General features: G+C 34.1%; 1 protein-coding gene across 4 annotated transcripts in view; it reads left to right on the top strand.

Annotated features, from left to right (window-relative positions):
* The window catches only part of CENPK (centromere protein K), a 36620-nt gene that overhangs the window by 2862 nt on the left and 13419 nt on the right, over nucleotides 1-20339 (top strand). For 3 of the 4 annotated variants that reach the window (XM_079144888.1, XM_079144889.1, XM_079144886.1), the window contains exons 3-6: nucleotides 3551-3701; nucleotides 5892-5948; nucleotides 10044-10116; nucleotides 12277-12323. In XM_079144888.1, the coding sequence (XP_079001014.1) occupies nucleotides 3585-3701; nucleotides 5892-5948; nucleotides 10044-10116; nucleotides 12277-12323 (294 nt within the window). In that variant the 5' untranslated portion in view covers nucleotides 3551-3584. The remainder of the gene's footprint in view (nucleotides 1-3550; nucleotides 3702-5891; nucleotides 5949-10043; nucleotides 10117-12276; nucleotides 12324-20339) is intronic. The other variant, XM_079144887.1, reaches the window with a different exon arrangement.

A 20339-nucleotide genomic window follows, 5' to 3' on the forward strand; every position in this document is an offset into this window, starting at 1 on the left:
AATCAGACACCAACAATCCCCACACAAAATAAATGTAAAATTCATGAATTATTGTAATGTGAACACCTTTACCATAGGCAAGGCAAGAAATAAAATTTTGATAATTGCCTCAGAATTTCACCATTCACCAATTTGGCCCATCCCAGTCATAACATTTTTGTCTTTTCCTCCCCAAAGTAATTTTTGTCCTGACTTTTATGGAAATCATTTTTTTAGGATTTTTTTAGTGGTAATCACTTTCTAAGGATTTTTTTATGGTGTATTTTTTCTTACTCTTTTTTAGATTTGTTCTAATTAGTTATACATGACAGTAGAATGCATTTTGACACATCATACATCAATGGAATATAATTTCTCATTCTTCTGGTTGTACAAGATGTAGAATCACAACAGTCCTATAGTCATATATGCACACAGGGTATTTTCTTACTAATTTATAGACACTATACATCAAAAAAATGAAGGCTTGTCATATATATTAAAAATATTTTTCTCAGTTTGTGAGTTTTAAATTTTAACTTTATTAAAAAGATCTTTGCCTATGAAGAAATTTAAAAACAATTTTTGCGTAGAGATTTTACTTAATTATGCTTACAAAGGCATTCCTATTCCAAGATTTTTTAAAATGTATTTTTTTATGTTTTCTGGTGGAGTTTTTTTTTTTTAATGATTACTGCTTTTAGATTTTTTGAGAGGAAGAAGAATGGTGTAAAGATTAAATCTAGGCTTATTTCCCCCCCAAATACTATCCATTTTGTTAAAAAGAATGAGATAGATCTATATGGAATAAAATATGCCTCTTAAAAAGCAGCATAATATATAAAATGTGCTTTTAATTTGTTCTTCCTTTTTGATTTGCATTTTCATTTTTATGATGTGTCAAAAATATGCGGGGCTGGGGATATGGCTCAGTTGGTAGAGTGCCTGCCTCGCAAGTACAAGGCCCTGGGTTCAATCCCCAGCACCACAAAAATAAAAAATGTGTCTATGTGTGAGCATATGCATGAGTGTATCTGAGTCTTGAAGGTCGAAAAAGACTATATTGTATTCTATTGTTTAATTTGCCTCTTTATGTGCCAATTCTACACTTAAGTACAGTTACATACTAGTCATAGTATAGTTGTTTACTATCTGATGGACCAAGTCCTTCCATCTTATTTATCATCATGGTCTTGGGTATTCTGGCTCTTTGCACTTTTATTTAAGTTTTAGAATTTGCCTTTCAGGTGCCACAAAAGCAAACCTACAAAAACTTATGATTTAATTAAGATTCAGTAGATCAACTTTGTGAGAATTAACTTCTCAACAGTATTGAGTTCTTTAGTATACATACATATTTCTCCATCTATTTATAACTGGTTTAGAATTTCTCTGTTGATATGTTATTGATTGAGCAATACAAAACTTCAGAGTTCCATATAAATCAAAATACTTGTGGAGGGTATTTATTCTGGTTTATGTTTGATTTTGTGGGACAGATGTCTTATGTTCTTTATTGCTTGATCTACTACCTTAAAATTGCCTGACTTTGAATCTTGTGCCAACAGACTGTACTGCCTGCTGCTTTTCCTTTTTACTGTCATTTAGCAAGGTTATGTCACTCCTCATTCCTTGAATGTTATTAGTTCTTGGCTCATTGTCATCCTATGCTGTACACTATCATAGTTCTTAATGATTTTAATATCCTTATAGATGATCCTTTCTTGACCTCCTCTCCTCTAGTGATTATATTCTCCAACTTATCTTAGCTGATCACTCTTGTGGCCATTATTTGAATTGTCTCTGTGGTGCCTCAGTGTGGAGGAAAACACACAGCCCTGTTCTGGTTTCACATTAAATTCATGACTACTTATTTCCAGTGGACCTGTAACACTTAGCCAGTAATCCTACTATGTTATCCTCTCACATTCTCTCATATATCTATTTTATATATTTCTTTTTCTCTCTTCTTAAATGTGTAATCCTTTTTCCCCATTCTCATTCACAGCTGATAACCTTAGTTAAAATTTTCCTAAGGAGCAATCCAAACAGAGCTTCCACAAACTCCTACCAACATATCTGTTGACTTATGTGCATTTATGCTCTTGATACTCTGCTGATTCTCCCATTAAAATAGATGAATTTGGAGCCAGGTGAGTTGCTGCACACCTGTAATCCCAGTGACTTGAGAAGCTTAGGCAGTAGGATTACAAGTCAGAGGCCAGCATCAGCAACTTGGCGAGGCCTTAACTAACTTAACAAGTCAAGTATAAAATATACTGTCTCATGCTGAGGCTATAGCTCAGTGATAGAGTGCTTCTGGGTTCAATTTCTACTGCCTCCCCCCCCAAAAAAAAAATCATGTACTTTTTTCTTAAGCTGACCTTTCCCTGCTGTAACACTCCCTATTCTTTTTCCTGCCTTGCTTTTCTCTTTGACACTTAAAATCATTTCATATTGTATACTATTTTTTTGTTGTTGTTTATTGTCTGCTTTCCTTAAGTAGAATTAAACTCCATGTGGAAGGGAATTTTTTTTTAGTTCATAGTAACTTTGTTCCCTATCAGTTTAAATGGTAATTGTTCTTTTAAAAATTTTTAATTGTCATAATAATTTTATATGTTTCTGGGATATGATGTGATATTTCAATACGTGTGTAGAGGAACTAGGAGTATAACTCAGTAGTAAGTGCTTGCTTAGAAGTATGAGACCATGAGTTTAACCCCAGCAACCCACTCCCACAAACAAAACTCTAACGTTAGTACCTGTATACAGTGTACAAATATCATGTTCGGGTAATTATCATATCCATCACCTCAAACATTTTCCATTTTTTTGTGTTGGAAGGTTCATAATTCTGTTAGCTATTTTGAAATATACAATTGTTATCTGTATACTAATGTTACTGTCCTCTGTGCCCATTAAAAATCCTCTCTCCATCCTCTTCTTACCCTCCCAAACCCTGAAAATCACTATTGTGCTCTACTTGTAGGAAATCAACTTTTTTAGTTTCCACATGTAAGCAAGAACATGTGGTATTTGTCTTTCTTCAAGTGACTTATTTTATAGAACATAGTATCTTTATTCCTGCTGCCACAAGTGATTGAATTTCATTCTATTTTATTTTTTTGGAGTACTGGAGATTGAACCCAGGGGTCATTCTATTTATATCTCAATAATATTCCATTGTGAATATACATCACATTTTCTTTATCCATTTATTTGTTGGTGGATACCTAGGTTGATTCCATTATGTTTGCTACTGTGACTAATGCTATAGATATCTATTTAATATACTGATTTCATATCTCTTGGATATATATTCACTAGTAGAATTGCTGGATCATATGGTAGTTCTATTTCTAGTTTTTAGAGTAATGTCCATACTGTTTTAATAATGGTTGTACTAATTTATATTCCTTCCAACAGTAGTGTATTAACATTTCCCTTTCAGTAGGAAGGGTTTTGTCTGTTTTAGTCTATGCTACATTTTTAGCACCTAGATGAATATCTGTCACATAATAAGTATTCAACAACTATTTGTTGAATGAATAAATATATTTTACTTTAGTTTTTCTTATAAGGCTAAGAAAATCACAAACCACATGTCAGTGAGTCAGCAAGATCTAGATCCTGATAGTACTACAGATGTGGAAGTTGTTACAGATACTGAAGAAGAACTTATTAAAGAATGTGAAGAAATATGGAAAGACATGGAAGAAGTAAGTATCAAGAGATAAAGGTGATGTATCAGTTAATATGAGTTAAATCGGTTTCAATAATAATTAGACTTTGGAAAGAAAGAATTTTGTTTTTATATATGGTAAATATTTATTTAGTTTTTAGACCGATGAGCATTCATTTAAGAAACTTTATGCTAGATAAGCTATAGAAAGAGAAAAATTATGACAATTCCTAATCCTAGGATTATTATCTTGAGGCAACCGCTATACATATAATATTATATGTAATATAATATTTGAAGTACAAAATTATACTTAGGGAGGAGTATGTTATCTAGGCTGAAGAGTCATGGATAACTTTCTATAAGAAGTAATCACTAATTTCATTTCTAAAGGATAGGTAAGACTTGAACTATGAAAGTAGGACAGGCATAGAAAGCAGAAAGATCAAGAGTTTAGAGAACTCTAAGGAGAATATTATAAATAATGTTATTAAGAAGAAAGACTTGTGGAGTGAGACTGGAAAGTTAACTAGGAGCAAGGTCATGAAGAATTTTGTTGGGTGTGTACTATGGGAAGCAGGATTATAAACACTGAGGTGACATGATCAGATAGGCAGATTAAGAAAATGATTCTGGTGTTTCTGCAGAAAATGGAGGGCAAAGGAATAAGATTATAAGTAAAAAGAGCATTTAGGAGTCTCTAGTAGTAGTGCTATTCAAAAGCAAAGGCCTAAATAGTGTTATTACAAATAGAATGGGTTGAAGAGATATTAAGGAGGTTAATCACTGTGAAATTGGAGAGAATTATCTTGGATAGTTTCAAGTTCGTGGTCTGGGCCTTTGGCTGGTTGGAGGGGTTATTCCCAAAAACACAGTATAGAAATGGGAGGAACACATAATTATAAGTGAAAGCATGAATTAATTTAGAAATTGTTGAGTTTGAAGCATCTATACATTTTCTGTTTTAGTGAGAGAATTGCTCTTGGTACACCACAGTATCTTGGTAAAAATACTGTTCTCCTTAATATAATGTATGATAGAGAAAAAATACTGTTCTCCTTAATATAATGTATGATAGAGACTGCAGAAGTTTGTAGCATCCTTTTCCCAGTAAAGGTTCAGAGTAGGGCAGATTTATAGTAGATTCTCTCTCTCTTTTTTTTTTTTTTTGGCACTGAGGATTGAACCCAGGAGCACTGAGCCACTGAGCCTCATCCTCAGTGCTTTTTTATGTTTTATTTAGAGATAGTGTCTCACTAAATTTCTGAGGCTTTGACCTCATGATCATCCTACCTCAGCTTCCCATACCACTGGGATTATAGGCATGTGCCACCACGCTTGACTGTAGATTCTCTTTTCTTATTTCTTTAAATAATTTTTAAATAAACCCTTAGCACTCTTAAATCATTAATTTATCTACTACATAATTTGTGTAACCTTTTTTTTTTTTTTTTGTATTTTTTCAGTGTAGAAATTTGGATTTAAAAATAACATTCTAGTGAGACCCTGTCTCCAAATAAATAAATAAAAAAGAGTAAGGATGTAGCATAGTGGTAAAGTGCCCCTGGATTCAGTCCCCAGTATAAACAACAACAACAAATCCACTAATTTTTATTTAAAAAAATTGCAACTAGAAATAAGCAAAAATAAATTTTTAAACTTAAATTACTCAATTTTACTTCTCAGATATAATCATTATTAACAATTTTGGATTTTCTTTTTTTATGGCACAAGAACAGTGTCTCCTGTAGGGTATTTTATGATTTTTTTTTTTTTTTTTTTTTTTTTTTGCGGTGCTGGGGATCGAACCCAGGGCCTTAGTGCTTGCGAGGCAAGCACTCTACCAACTGAGCTATATCCCCAGCCCTTATTTTATGATCTTAACTAAGGTCTTACCTACTTTGTTATTTTCCACAGTATTTTCTCTCATTCTCTTACTGCCATCCCCTTTTTTTTCCATTCTGTAGTTTATAATTCACCCCTAGCTATTAGTTTCTGTTCTTTTTCTTTCATTCTGGTATTACCTTTTCCTTTTGATGTATTTACTTTGGGACCTGTTTGGCTGCTTCTTCATCCTTCTGCCTAGAAAGTGAGGAATTAAAACTCTTATGTTAAATATCTGTATGTTGTTTTACATACAGTATTACATTGGACTGATTTAAAAGGGGAGGGGAAGGAAATTGTCTATGGGTTATATTATCTGACTTGTTTCTCTTTTTCAATCAAGTGTCAGAATAAATTATCACTTACGGGAACTGAAACACTCACTAATTCAAATGCTCAGGTATGAACTTTTTTTTTTTTCTTAAAAATATAAGTACAATTCTTTGTGTTTTGGAAAAGAAGTATATTTGTTTATATTTATTTCAAATATAATAGCTTTACTAATACCTGTATTCTTAATTATTTGGAAAACTCTTTGCTCTTTCTGATTTAAGAGTTGGAAATGAATAAAATAATAAGACTCCATCAAAAATTTTAAAAAAGGAGTTGGTGCTGTGGCACAAGCCCATAATCCCAGTGACATGGGAGAAAAACTGCAAGTTTGAGGTCAGCCTTGGCAGTTTAGAGAGTCCTTGTCTTTAAATAAAAAGGGCTGAGGATGTAGCTTAACTCAGTGGTAAAGTACTCCTGGGTTTGATCACACATGTGCAAAAAAAATTTAATCAACGTATTATAAATAAGAAAACATTTTCTTTATTATTTGTTTTTTAAATACATACATTTAGCCATTGAGTGAATAGCTTGTTGGTTGATATTGTGACACCTTGTTAAAAATTAAAAAAAAAAAATAGAGCAAAGATAGTCTTACTCCATTTTAGGTAAAATAGCCAAAGATATTTTTCTATCTAAGCGGAACCTTAATTGATTTTACCCTAGGCTTAAGAAGATGATTTAGATATGTTGAGATAATAATTGGTTTAGGAATAGATCAGCAGATCAGATTAAGAATTTTAAATATGACAAAAATATGATAGTTCAAATCTGCATAAAAGGATGAATTAATTAGTTATAGTAATACAACTAGATATCCACATGGAGGAAAATAAAACTAGATCTCTATTTTTCCTCACGTACCACATAAACTCCTGATGGATTAGCCAAAAAACAAAACAAAAACAAAAACAAAAAACAAAATCTTGTTAAAAAAGTAGGTGAATATATGTGCAAATCAGGAATAGGAGAAAACTTCTTGGCTAATGATATAAGTCTAGCTATTCTAAAAGAAAAGTTAGATGTATTTTACCATGTAAAATATTAAAAACATTTTAACGATAAAAATTCTAAGGACAGAATCCAATGTACAGATGATTCCAATGAAAGTTTCCCCAAACTTATTGAGGATGTCAAAAGACAAAAGAACTAATTTGAAGGTGCTCCTGCTATCCAAATTTGGTATTACAATGAATAATAACTTTAATTTAACATAATAATATAAAAAATAAAAGTCCATGATTATAATGATACTCAATTAAAAATTGAGAAAGAGAAAAACTAATTTGTCACTTTTTTTTTTAGTTGTCAATGGACCTATTTTACTTACTTATGTGTGGTTCTGAGAATCAAACCCAGTGCCTCACACATGCTAGGCAGATGCTGTACCACTGATACAACCCCAGCCCCCAACTTGTTAGATTCTTAATATCAAAATTAGTGATAAACAGCTACATTCCTTTTTGTGTCCATAAAATTCTTTGACTCTTGGCTTGGGGTTGTGGCTCAGTGATAGCGCGCTCACTGAGCACATGTGAGGTACTGGGTTTGATCTTCAGCACCACATAAAAACAAGTACATTTATTGTATCCATCTACAACTTTAAAAAAAATTTTTAAACTATAAATATGTAGTTGTGTTACAAGGGATAAATAAACTGAATATTGCTTTTGAAAGAGCATTGCATAATAAGCCAACCATCATCTTCCTTGGAAAATATAGTTTCTACATTGTAGAAATTAAGATCTACTAAATCGGAATCATTAGGGATTGGACCTACAAGCTTCCTAAATGATTTTCATGCAGTGAGCCAAACATTGGGTCTGAGGGGAGTGCTTATGTAGCCGTAAATGTGCAGTATCCTAATAGAGTCAATAATAGCAGTATTCAAGGAAAACACAATATGTGTTTTCTTATTGTGTTGAGAGTCCCCAAGCCCACTGATAGGGTTGATGATTCTCTAGCAGAACTGACCGTACTCTGTATATAGTGTACTTGTGGCTAAGTTTATTACAATGAAAGGATACAGAGTAAAATCAACAATGGGAAAAGTTGCCTGGGGTGAAGTCCACAGGAATCCAGGCACATCCAGGAGTTCTGTCCTAGTAGAGTCACATAGGATCTGTTCAAGTCTTGCATATAGTTGTGACAATATGTCTGTCTGAGAACCTCATTGAAACACTATCCAAAGTTTTCAGTGGAAGCTGGTCACATAGGCATATCTATCTGGCAGATAACAAAAATACCAGACCAACAGAAGGAAAGCAGGTGTTCTTTGCACAAACAGTTTAGGTGTGTTAAGCCATTGTTAGGAGTCTTTTGGGTGGTAGGAACATGCCTTCTTAAGTCCAGCAAGGTTCTGAATGCCAGCCAAGGGACAATGTTATAAGCAGATCTTTCTAAAAACAGTTTCAGTACTCCTTTGTTAATTCTTTTCTGCATACTTTATAATCTTCAAAAGTCCATTTTCTAAAGCAAGAAGTTTGATACTTTAAGAAAATGTTAGTAATTAAATTATGTTAGAAATACTATTATTTTTAGAAAATGTTGTTCAATTTAATAGCAAGATCAGAAATATGCTTGCCTGCTGGGCTTTGGTACACTAAAACATGTGCTTTATCAATATAGTATCATTAGTATGTATGGGTTTTACTAAATGAAATTATTGTTTATTATGAGTTTAAAATGAACATCAGTAATTTCACATATTTCATCCTAATCTAAACAGAAGTGATTTGGATTCCTTATCATCGTGTGATAATTTTACCTAACTTAATGTTGCTTTTTAAAAAGTTATCTCTTCCTAGTAATAAATTACATTTATAAATCACTTTATAGTTCACAAAAATTATTTTCACATTCTTATTTAATTATCTGTAAGGAAAATATTAAACTTTGCTTTGATAAAGATTTAAAATATTTGTCAATGCTATTTTATATAATTGTATAAAACTTCCAAAGAATCTCTAGATATTTTTCACTCCCCCACTTTCTGATATATTTTGACAGGCACTATTATGATACAGAGCAGAGTCTTTGAGCTACTGTAGGTTGCAAAAGATACTACTTGGTACCCTTGTGATATAAATACTTCAGTAAAATCCATTTCATTTTTGAAATGTGAATTTTTAATCTGTCTGGTTACCAATAAGAATTACAACTATAAGATTAAAAATGCTCTAGAATTTAATTTTAAGCATAGATGAACTTTAATCTTATAATCAGTAAACGGATTTTCACATAGATTATCAGAATTGGAATGCCTGGTATACCTACCACCAAAACCACATTACCCCAAATTATATTTGGCTAAGGAATACACAGTTTACAAGCTACAAACTTGTGGAGTAAAACCAGTTTTTATGTGTAACTTGTGGGGACCTATATTATTTTAAAATTATCTCATTTATGTATTTAAATTTGTATTTATTTATTTTTTAAATTTTTTTTTTAGTTGTCAATGGACCTTTACTTTATTTGTTTATATGTGGTGCTGAGATTTGAACCCAGTGCCTCACACATGCTAGCTAGGCAAGTGCTCTACCACTGAGCTATAATCCCAGCCCTTTAAATTTTATTTAAATATATATGTAGCTATTCAGCTAAAAGCAGTTATAGTTTTTCTAAGAGAAGAAAAATAACATTTTAATGCGTAATTATCTAAAAATGTTGGCAAGAAATAACTTTTTACTGGAGCTGGGAATAGTACTCAGGGCCCCAGGCATGCAAGACAAGTGCTCTACCACTGAATTACATACCTACATCTTTTTATTTTTTATTTTGAGACAGAATCTCTTGCTAAGGCACTGAGGTTGCCCAGCTAAAGTAGCTTCGATTAGAGGTAGACGTCACTGTGCCTGGCCTATTTTTTATTTTAAGTTTTTTTTTGTTGTTGTTGTTGTTTTTAAGGAAATCTCCTTAATGTACTTAGGTTCTTTTAATTTAAATGGTGAAGCAGAATTTATCATTTTTAATTCTGTATTATTGGTGTAACATGCTATAACTAGCATAGTTTAAAGCGGATTTCTGTTTACAGTGTTAGGTGTTTATAGTTTAGTTGTACTGTTTTATTAATTATTTGTGTTAGGAACTAATATAAAAGTATTAAGATGATCTACATTTTAATCTATGAATATCTATTAAATTTCTTACTCTTTTTTTGTAGCTCTCATTATTGATTATGCAAGTGAAATGTTTAACTGCTGAACTCAGTCAGTGGCACAAAGAAACGCCTGAAGGTAAGATTTTAATTTTTAGATTTATATTTTTGTAGACAAATTAATTTAATGATCACAAGAAGAATTACAAGTTCCATTTGGCTTTCTTGAAATTGCCTCAATTCCCCTGTTACTAGGAAGACAGGGAAAAAGAAAGCTGAGAATAGCATTTAAACATATATTCAAACAGTCATTTCAACAAATACAGTATGACAGATTCTAAGAATATAAAAATGTTTAAAAACTTCCAACATGGCAGCCTGTGGAATTGGCAACTCTGGGTATGAGGGCAACAGAGCTGCCTATGCTCTCAGTAGTGCCAGGATAAAGCATGTGTATTAGGGGATAATGATAACAAGAAAAATAAAAATTAAAAATCCTGTGATACACAGCATCAAAAGGAATAGAATAAGAATACTAGACCTAAGAGTCAAACACCTTGAGAATGTCTTGATTTCTTCATTTCTGAATATGTAATTCAGAGTTACCATTGATACTTGAAAAATATGCTCCCTAGTTATTGATGAGAAATAACCATATACCTTTGAAAGTTTTCAATAGTAAATCATTTGAAAAAATTCAAATAACATTTGATTAGGAAAGGTAAACTTTTTTAATATAAGAATTTAACACAAATTTTACTATGCAGAATTAATATTCATTTCTGTTCATTAGACTGGCAAAATTTATGGAAGAGTTTAGTTTATCTTTTGTTGGTTTTTGTTTTTGTTGTTTTGGGGGTTTTTTTGTTGGTGGGCAGTGCTGTAGATATTGCACCTAGGGCGTCATACATGCTAGGCAAACGTTCTGTCACTGAGCTACATCTCCAGTTATCTTTTGCTGTTTTCAATTCATTACTTACAGATATGTTTTAAGAAAGGAATCTGGTATCTTCTACTAAAATTGAAAATAAACATTTCATTTGTGAAATTCCATTTCTGGGAATGTGTTCCATAGAAATGAAAGCATTAATACATAATGACATAAAAATGTGCTTACTATATCCTTATTTATTGTAGCTAAAATCTAAGTGCAAAGTTATGTTTAGTCAACAGAATCACTCAGTATGTTATGGTATATTCTTGCTGTGGAATATTATGCAGTCAATAAAAAAGATGAATTAGACCTATACCAGATGAATAGAAAGGGTTTTCATCAGAGTTCTATTGAACGAATTCATGATGAAGATAATATATATGACATGATATTATTCTTGTGAGATTTTTCTTGTTTCGTTTTGTTTTGTTGGTACTGGGGATTGAACCCAAGCACACTTTCCACTGAGCTACATCCCCAGCTACAGGGTCTCATTAAGTTGCTTATGGCCTTGCTAAGTAGCTGAGGCTGCTGAGGCTGACCTTAAATTTTTGATCTTCTTGCCTTGACTTCCTGAGTTGCTGGGATTACAGGTGTGTACCACTATGCCTAGCTGATATTATTCTTGTAAAAACAGACATATATGTAAGAAATCCCACGAAAACCACGCCGGACATGGGAAATCACATAAGGGAATTTATGAAGCAAACAGTGTCTCCCTGCAGGGTAAGAGAGAAAATGAGAGGAAAAGAGAAAGGAAAAGAAAAGGGCACGCTAGAGAGAGTGGCAAGCCAGGGGGATAGAGAAAAGTGTTTAGGACAGACAGAAGAAGAATGGAAAAAGATGGTGGGGAAGCTACAGTAAAACAGTTGAATTCTGCCGGGCTAAGAGGGGACCAATATCAGAGAAGGATACTTGCAAGCTGACTAATGAACCAATAGCTAGCTAGGATGTTCACAGATTGACAAGTGATTGGGAGGCGGGCAAAATGGCTGTACCTGATTTGTGGGGGAGCAGCTTTATACATTACTATATGTGTGTGTGTGTGTGTGTGTGTGTGTGTGTATACACATGCATAGGATTATGTGCCTACAGAGAAAAGTATTGCAGGAACACACTATAGATTATTAAACTTGCTTTTGAGGATTGGAAAAAAAAACACTAAAAACAAAATGCATAAATACCACATTTATCTAGAAGTATATATAGTTGGTTATGTGTGCACAGATGGGAAACAAGAATAATTTTATAAAAACTGTACATATTTTATAAAACATAAAAGTGTTATCGTAGAACACCACAAAACCAATTCTTGAGAATTAACAATTAACTAAATATGTATATAATTTTGTTTTGTTCTTGTAGTAACTCCCCTGACGGAAGATTTTCTGGTAACATTAGGAAAAGAAGAGGTAAGTAATTTATGAATTTGTAGTAAACTCAAATAATTTATAACCAGAAATATTTTAGGTTAGTTCATGACATAAGAAAAATAGTATGAAGCCACCCTAAAACCATATTTAATTTTTTATTTTATTATATTTTACTGAACTAGTTTTTAAAATTTGAATTTTGAAGTCAAGTTTTATATCAGAACTATTGCTAATATTAGAGTGTAATATGTAATCTTAATTGCATATCTAGTTTTTAGATGGTTAAACTCTTAATAATAAAAACAAAAGGTTAAACATAGCTAAATGGCCACACACATACATCTGTTCTTCTAGTGTGGACTAAAAATGTTTGTCACCCAAATTCATATGTTTGGATCTAATTCCCAGTGTAATAGTACCTAGGGGATAAGAACTTTGGTAGTGATTAAGTCTTGAGGGTTGAACCCTCATAGATCAGATTGATGCTTTTATAAGTGACTGAAGGCACCACATTTCTTTCTTTCTGCCATGTAAAAAGGCAATATTCTTTTTCAGACACCAGGACAGCTGACATCTTTTTTTTTTTTTTTTTTTTTTTTTTTTGGTACCAGTGACTGAACCCAAGAGCGCTTGACCACTGAGCCACATCCTCAGCGCTTTTTTTATTTTTTATTTTTTTATTTTGAGACAGGGTTTTGCTGCATTGCTTAGGGCCTCACTAAGTTCCTGAGGCTAGCTTTGAACTTGTGATTCTCCTGCCTCAGCTTCCTAAGCCCTGGGGATTAACAGGTGTGCCCTGCTATGGCATCTTAATCTTGTACTTTACAGCCTTTAGAACTGTGAGAAATAATTTTTTTTTTTTTTTTTAGTTTCCCTGTCTATAGAACTTTGTTGTAACAGCCCCAAATTACTATAACAGAAAGTAGGTGCTGAGAGGTGGGGTGGTACTCTAATAAATACCCAAAATGTGGAATTTCCTTTGCAACTGGGTAATGAGTAAAGGCTGAAGAATTTTAAAGTGAAAAGCATACATCACCATGAGGAAACCTTCACAGAGAATTTTGGTGATGACTTGGAAAGAAAAGAGGAGAGCTATAGAGAAAGCCTCTGTTTTCTTAGTGCCTGAGTAAGCCTGAACAGAATATTGGTGGAAGTATGCACAGTAAAGACATTTTGAGGTAGTTTCAGGAGGAAATGAGGAGCGTGTTTCTAAGGATAGAGAGGAGAAACTAGTGTTTTCTCTTTCTTGCTATGCAGTACAGCATCACTGGCACCAAAATACATGCAGATTTCTCCATACCAGAAACCAATTTTCTGACAGATTCTGTGGCATATGGGAAAAGACATGAAACTTCCATGCCCTCTTTATGCCACCCTCCTGAACCTCCATGTACTCCTTATTCAGAACTGGACCCAGTTCTTTGGGGTTTTTATGGAAACTTCATTATGTAAGCATAACTGATTAAATTGTTGACCATTGGTGATGAACTTAACCTTCAGTTTCTCTCCCCTCCCCAGAGGTTGGGAGTGGGGCTGAAAGTTCCAAACCTCTGGTCATGCCTTAATCTTTCTGGTAATCAACACACATCCTAAAACTGCCTAAAAGCTGCCTAAAAGCTGCTAGCCATCATCACCTTACTAGCCTTTAAGAAGGCACTTATTACTTTGGAGTTTCTAAGGATTTAAGAATCATATGCCAGAAAACAAGAACAAAGACCAAAATTTATAGATCATATCACAATGTGGAGGAGAGGCCATCCTTGCTATAAAAAGACAAAGAAGTTAGCTGAATTGGTTCATGTTCTAGTGCTTTGTGAAAAATAGAACTTGGGGGCATGAAGTTGAATATTTGAGGAAATATCTAAGCAAAGTGTAGATGTGACTTGGCATCTTTTGACTGTTTATATTAAGATGTGAGAAGAGAGAAATTATTTAAAGTTGAAATTATTAATCTAAAAGGAAATAATTTAAAATTTTGAAACACTCAACCTATCCATATTATGAAGAAGAGAACTCCTTTTGAGTGGCCATCTGACCATCTGATAAGGAAGTTAGTCATATCAACTGAAGCCAAGTGAAGTTTTTCAAGACAATAGAAGAATATAAACTAGGGACCAGAGAAGCTTGAGGGATCTTGAGGCATACTGTGCAGCATGGCTTCTCATTATAAGTTTTACCCCTATACTCAGATGCCATATTCCTGAGCTGCCCCAGGTGTAGGTCCAGTGAACTCTGGTTCCATGTGGGCTGTAGTGACCATCTCTTCAGAACCAGTGCATAGAGTTCACAAGGTAGTTGGCATTGTAGATGCCTAGGTTTCAAAGATTTGGACCATCTAGCAGAACCTTCGGCTTGGAACCCCAGCCTAGAAGAGCTGTGGTGCTCAGGCATATGGATGCTATGAGAGTGAGACCCAAATATAGAGTTGCTGTTCAGCTGTATGACCAAGCTGTGTGTGCGTGGAAACACTCATGTGTAAGGATAGCTCATGCCCTGCAAAGCCATAGGGGCAGAACTACCACCCCAGTGTCCAGAAGATGGAACCTCTACTATAGTGGTCCTGAAAGACAGAGTATCAAGCCAAAGAGTGTTCTTGTGCCTTAGTATTCTTAGTGTTGTTCTATCGTGTTTTAGACTTACTTGGAATCTGTTACCCTTTTCTTTCCTATCTCTCCCCTTAGGAATGGGAATGTCTATCTTATCCCTGCCCTAAGATTGTATTTTCAAAGCACATAACATGTTTGATTTCAAAGGTTCCACAGCCAGAAATGAGTTTGTATCAGAATGAACCATTTCTTTAGACTCACCCATAGCTGATTAGTTGATACTTAGATAAGGCATTTTATTCAGGCTTTTGATTTGATACTGGAATAAGTTAAAGACTTCTGGGACTATTGAGATGGAATGAATACATTTTGCATGCAAGAAGGACAAAATGAATTTCAAGGCAGCTTGAGACTATATGATACCTTCTCAAAACACAAATGTCAATAATAGATGTTTGAAGTCAAGTCTACTAGGTTAAAATACAGGAAACAAAGTAGCAGCAAGCAGACATTTTCACAAGGTTGTAGAGCATAGGAAGAAATTAACATCAATATGTCTAAAAACAGAAATAGTGACAAAAAGATTATCTAACCTATAGAATTAAAGAAAGACTTGGAATTGAAAGGGACCTGGTCCTGTAAAATTCATAGTTCAAGTGAACACTGAAATAAGGAAATTCCTTTAAAATCAGACCACAGACAGAGATCTTTTTAGGTTTCTCTTTTTTACAGTCAAGCAATTTTTTACTCAAAAACCTGAAAACTGGGAGTGTATCACATGGAGATATTAAACTAGCCTGGCTTTTGACAAAGGGATACCAGGTCAGGTGTTTACTACGATGAACGTTTGACTGGTCAGAATACAGAAAGGTTTAGTTTATGCTTTCTTATTGCATGATGGAGCTACTAGCTCCTTCCCATCCTCTTTCTTCAAAGGTACTGTAGTCTGGTGTAAACATTGCCTCAGATAGGAGATAAAATAACTTTCTTTAGAGAAACAAACAGCCCAAGAGAAAAGAACTGTAAGTGGTAATATATGGAGGTCCCCAAGAAAAAAGCAGAGTGACCACACATCAAAAGCTCCATTTATAAACAGAGTTTTCAGTGAGTCTTTTGAATTTCAAATATAAATGTCCAGATAAGGATCATACACACTTGCAAAATGCTTCTTAGTGTAAGGCAGAAATTCAAAAATAATAGAACAAAGATGAACCTCAAGGAGAGGCATTCAGGGAACAAATGAAAATTTTAAAAAATAAAACTACTAGGGATAAGAAAAAAATTTGAGTCCACAAAATAACAATGCCAGTTTTTAAAAAGGATTACTTTATACCCAGTGGCATGGCTATAATTAACAAAACAAAGCAGACAATAACATGTTAGTGAAGATGTGCAGCAAATAGAACACTTATCTAGTGCTGGGAATATGAAATGGTATAACCATTTTGGATAACCATCTGGAAGGGAAAAGTTAGTATATGAACTAGCAGATTCACTTGTAAGCGTATACCCAAGGGAAATGAAAATATATGTGTCCACATAAAAACTTGTACAGGAATATTCAGAGCACCATTTTTCTTAATAGTTAAAAGGGCAAAACAACTCAAATATCCAGTAACTGAAGAGTAGGTAAAATGTATATGCATACAATGACACATTATTTGACCATAAGAAGAAATTAAACAGATATAAGCTAAAATATGGATGTACATTAAAAACATTATGGTATGGAGGTAAGAGAATATCATGCTAAGTGAAATAAGCCAAACTCAAAAGTGGCCTGGGCCACTTGGTGAGACTGTCTCAAAATAAAAAATAAATGTGTCTGGGAATATAACTCAGTGATAGAGCACCCCTGGTTCAATCACCAGTAACACACAATAGGAGTAGGAGAATACTGAAAAATGGAAGGGAAGAAATAATAAATAATACATGAATGAAAGATAATTATTTTCTACATTTAAAAAGTTCACCAAATTTCCAACATAATTAGTAATGCTCCAGCATATAATTTCCCCTTTGGTAGCAGCCCTTAGGCTATCCCTTAGATTAGCTTGGCCAAAATCCAGACTTTACAGTGCTAGCATTGGTCTCAATACTACTTTCATTTTAGCTAACATAGAAAAATAGCAGAGGGATTATATACTTAGCTTATTTCTCATTTTATAGTTCCTTATGTATCCAATGGTCCAACTCTGTGGAAGTTGGTTTTATTATTTCTAAATTTTAATGATGACTTCTACCTTCAGTAACTGATCACAGCACAGCTGTTGTCTTATATGATTAATTACCATCAGGCATCAAAGTTCTTCAGCCTGTCCCCCATTAACCTTATTTTCCCAAGCAATGTTTTCAACATGTTTCAGCTAGCATGGGTCATTACAGCAAATTCCCTTGGGATACCAGTTGTATCAGGGTTTTCCCTAAGACTACCACCCACCAGGCTCATTGTTTTAGGGATTAGACTGAGAGTTCTCTGAAAAAGTAGTATATTCTTGGTTGTAGTTTATTGACATGAGAGGACATAGATTAAAATGATCAAAGGACAAGGGACTTGGATAAGTTAACAAGAGTTCTTTCCCAATGGAGTTACATGGATACGTTAATTCTCCCTACAACTATGTATGACAACTCATATGATGTGTTGTCAACATAGAAAGCTCATCTAAACCTTTATTGTCAAGGATTTTTACTGGGAGTGACTTTCTCAGACTATAGCCTTCCCAGAGCAAAAAATGTGTTTACCACAAATCACATAGTTAACATAAACTCAAATTAAACTGGTACCATGTGGTCCAAGGTTTTGGGCATACAAAATTAATCAGGTGGATATTCCAAGAGCTCATACCTCATCTTCCAGGAACTGGCTGGCCAATGACAGCCCCATAAGAGAGGCTTTTCTTGATAATGTATAACGTTTTCAAAACATAGGCCTGTTAAGTAAATGCTTTCCTCCACATTTCTTTTCATTGTCTTAACACTGTCTTTTGTAGAACTTAAATTCCTAATTTGATTAACTCCTTTTTTTTTATGTTTTCTTTTAAGATTTGTGTTCAACAAAGTAATTCAGACTTGGGGATGGCACCAGATCTCAGAAATGACTGTCTTCCAAATTAACAAGTGAATTATAACTCTTGACAGAGGACAAACGCCTGGAATGTAGCCTTTGAATCACCTCTTTAAAAGCCCCCAGTTGGTGGAGTGGTGGCACACTCCTGTAATCCCAGCAGGTTGGGAGGTTGAGTCAGGAAGATAGCAAGTTCAAAGCCAGCCTCAGCAATAGTGAGGTGTCAAGCATCTCAGTGAGACCCTGTCCCTAAATAGGGCTAGGGATGTGACTCAATGGTCAAGTGCCCGAAGTTCAACCCCCTTGACCCCCGCAAAGAAAGCCCCCAGTTCTGCCTGATGGGAGGAGAGTCTCAGTCTCTGAGAGAGAGGTCCCTGTGTTTCTTCTTTGCTATCAAAGCAATAAAACTTCTTTTTCTCATAAAGGAAAAAAAAAAAAAAAAAAAAAAAAAGATGTGTGTTGAATTCTAAGAAAGACTTGTCCAACTGAGTCACAAAGTTTTTGTTTTTTTTTTTTTGTATTTTTTCTGTTAAAATTTTTTAAAAGTTCTACAGACTTCCTTAACAAGACTCCTAAAGCACAGGAAGTAAAATAAAAAATGAATAAATGGAATGACATTAAACTAAAAAGCCTCTTCATAGCAAAGGAAACAATCAAGAGCATCGAGAGAGAGAGTCTACAGAACAGGAGAAAAATCTTTGCCTCCTGCACCTCAGATAGGGTGTTAATTTCCAGGATAACAAAGAACTAAAAAAAAAAAAAAACAAAACAAAAAATAACAACTCAATCAATAAATGGCAAGGGAGCTAAACAGACACTTCCTAAAAGAAGAAATGTGGTCAACAAATATATGAAAAAACGTTCAACATCTCTAGAATTAAAGAAATGCAAATTAAAACTACACTGAGATTTCATCTCACGGCATCCAGAATGGCAATTATCAATAAGTAACAGGCCAGGCGTGGTGACACATGCCTGTATCCCACCGGCTCAGGGAGACTGAGACAGGAGGATCATGAGTTCAAAGCCAGCCTCAGCAACTTAGCAAACCCCTAAACAATTCAGTGAGACCCTGTCTTTAAATAAAATATGAAAAAGGACTGGGGATGTGGCTCAGTGGTTAAGTGACACAGGGTTTAATCCCCAGTACCAAAAAATAAATAAAGAAAGAATACAAGTAGCAATAAATTTTGGTGAAATGTGGGGAAAAGGGTTCACTCATACATTGTTGGTAGGACTGCAAATTGGAGCAACTATTCTGGAAAGCAGTGTGGAGATTACTCAAAAAACTAGGAATGGAACCACCATTTGACCCAGATACCCATTCCTTGGTGTATAGCCAAAGAATTTAAAATCAGCATATTACTGTGATACAGCCACATCGATGTTTATAGCAGCACAATTCACAATAGCTAAGCTATGCAGCCAACCTGTGTGCCCTTCAACATATGAATGGATAAAGAAAATGTATATATACACAATGGAGTATTACTCATCCATAAAAAGAATGCCTTTATCACATTTTCTGGTTAATGGATGGATCTGGAGACTATCTTGCCCAGTGAAATAAGGCAATCCCCCCCAAAAACCAAAGGTCAAGTGTTTTCTCTGATATGTGGAAGCTAGCTAACCCACAATGGTGGGGGGTGGAAATAGAAGTTCAGTGGATTAGACAAAGGGGAATAAAAGGAAGGGAGAGAGGAAGGATAGGGAAAGGAAGGATAATGGAATGAATCTCACATATCTTTTCCAGCCTTTTTTTTTTTTTTTTTTTTTTTGGTACCAGGGATTGAACTCAGAGGCACTCAACCACTGAGCCACATCCCCAGCCCCATTTTGTTTTATATTTAGATACAGGGTCTTACTGAGTTGCTTAGGGTCTTGCTGTTGCTGAGGCTGGCTTTGAACTTGCGATCCTCCTGTCTCAGCATCCTGAGCCACTGGGATTACAGGTGTGCACCACCGCACACAGCTCTGACATAGCTTTTCTATATACATATGTGAATATATCACAGTGAATCTTGTGTACATATCCACAAGACTGGGGTTCTAATTAGATGTATTCCATGCTTATATAATTATATCAAAATGAACTAAATTATATCAAAAGGAACTAAAAAATAAAATGTGATATAAAGCCAAAAACAATTTGAAGCTCTTTTATCCTATGTATATTATATTTTTGCAGGTACATACATACCTATAATAAAGATTAATTTATAGATTAGTTATAGTAAGATTAATAATAACTAATAATAAAATAGAATAATAAATATACTGTAACAAAAGTTATATGAATATGGTCTCAAAATATTTTATTGTACTCTAGATCTTAGCAATTTTAGCATATGATTTTTCTTTCCTTATTAAATCAAGAATTTCTACTTTCACTTTAAAGAAAGTTCTTTATGTCTTCTCTTTGGCATATCCAAATTACCAGCA

This window comes from Sciurus vulgaris, assembly GCF_902686455.1.
Source record: "Sciurus vulgaris genome assembly, chromosome: 6".
Taxonomy (NCBI): Eukaryota; Metazoa; Chordata; class Mammalia; order Rodentia; family Sciuridae; genus Sciurus; species Sciurus vulgaris.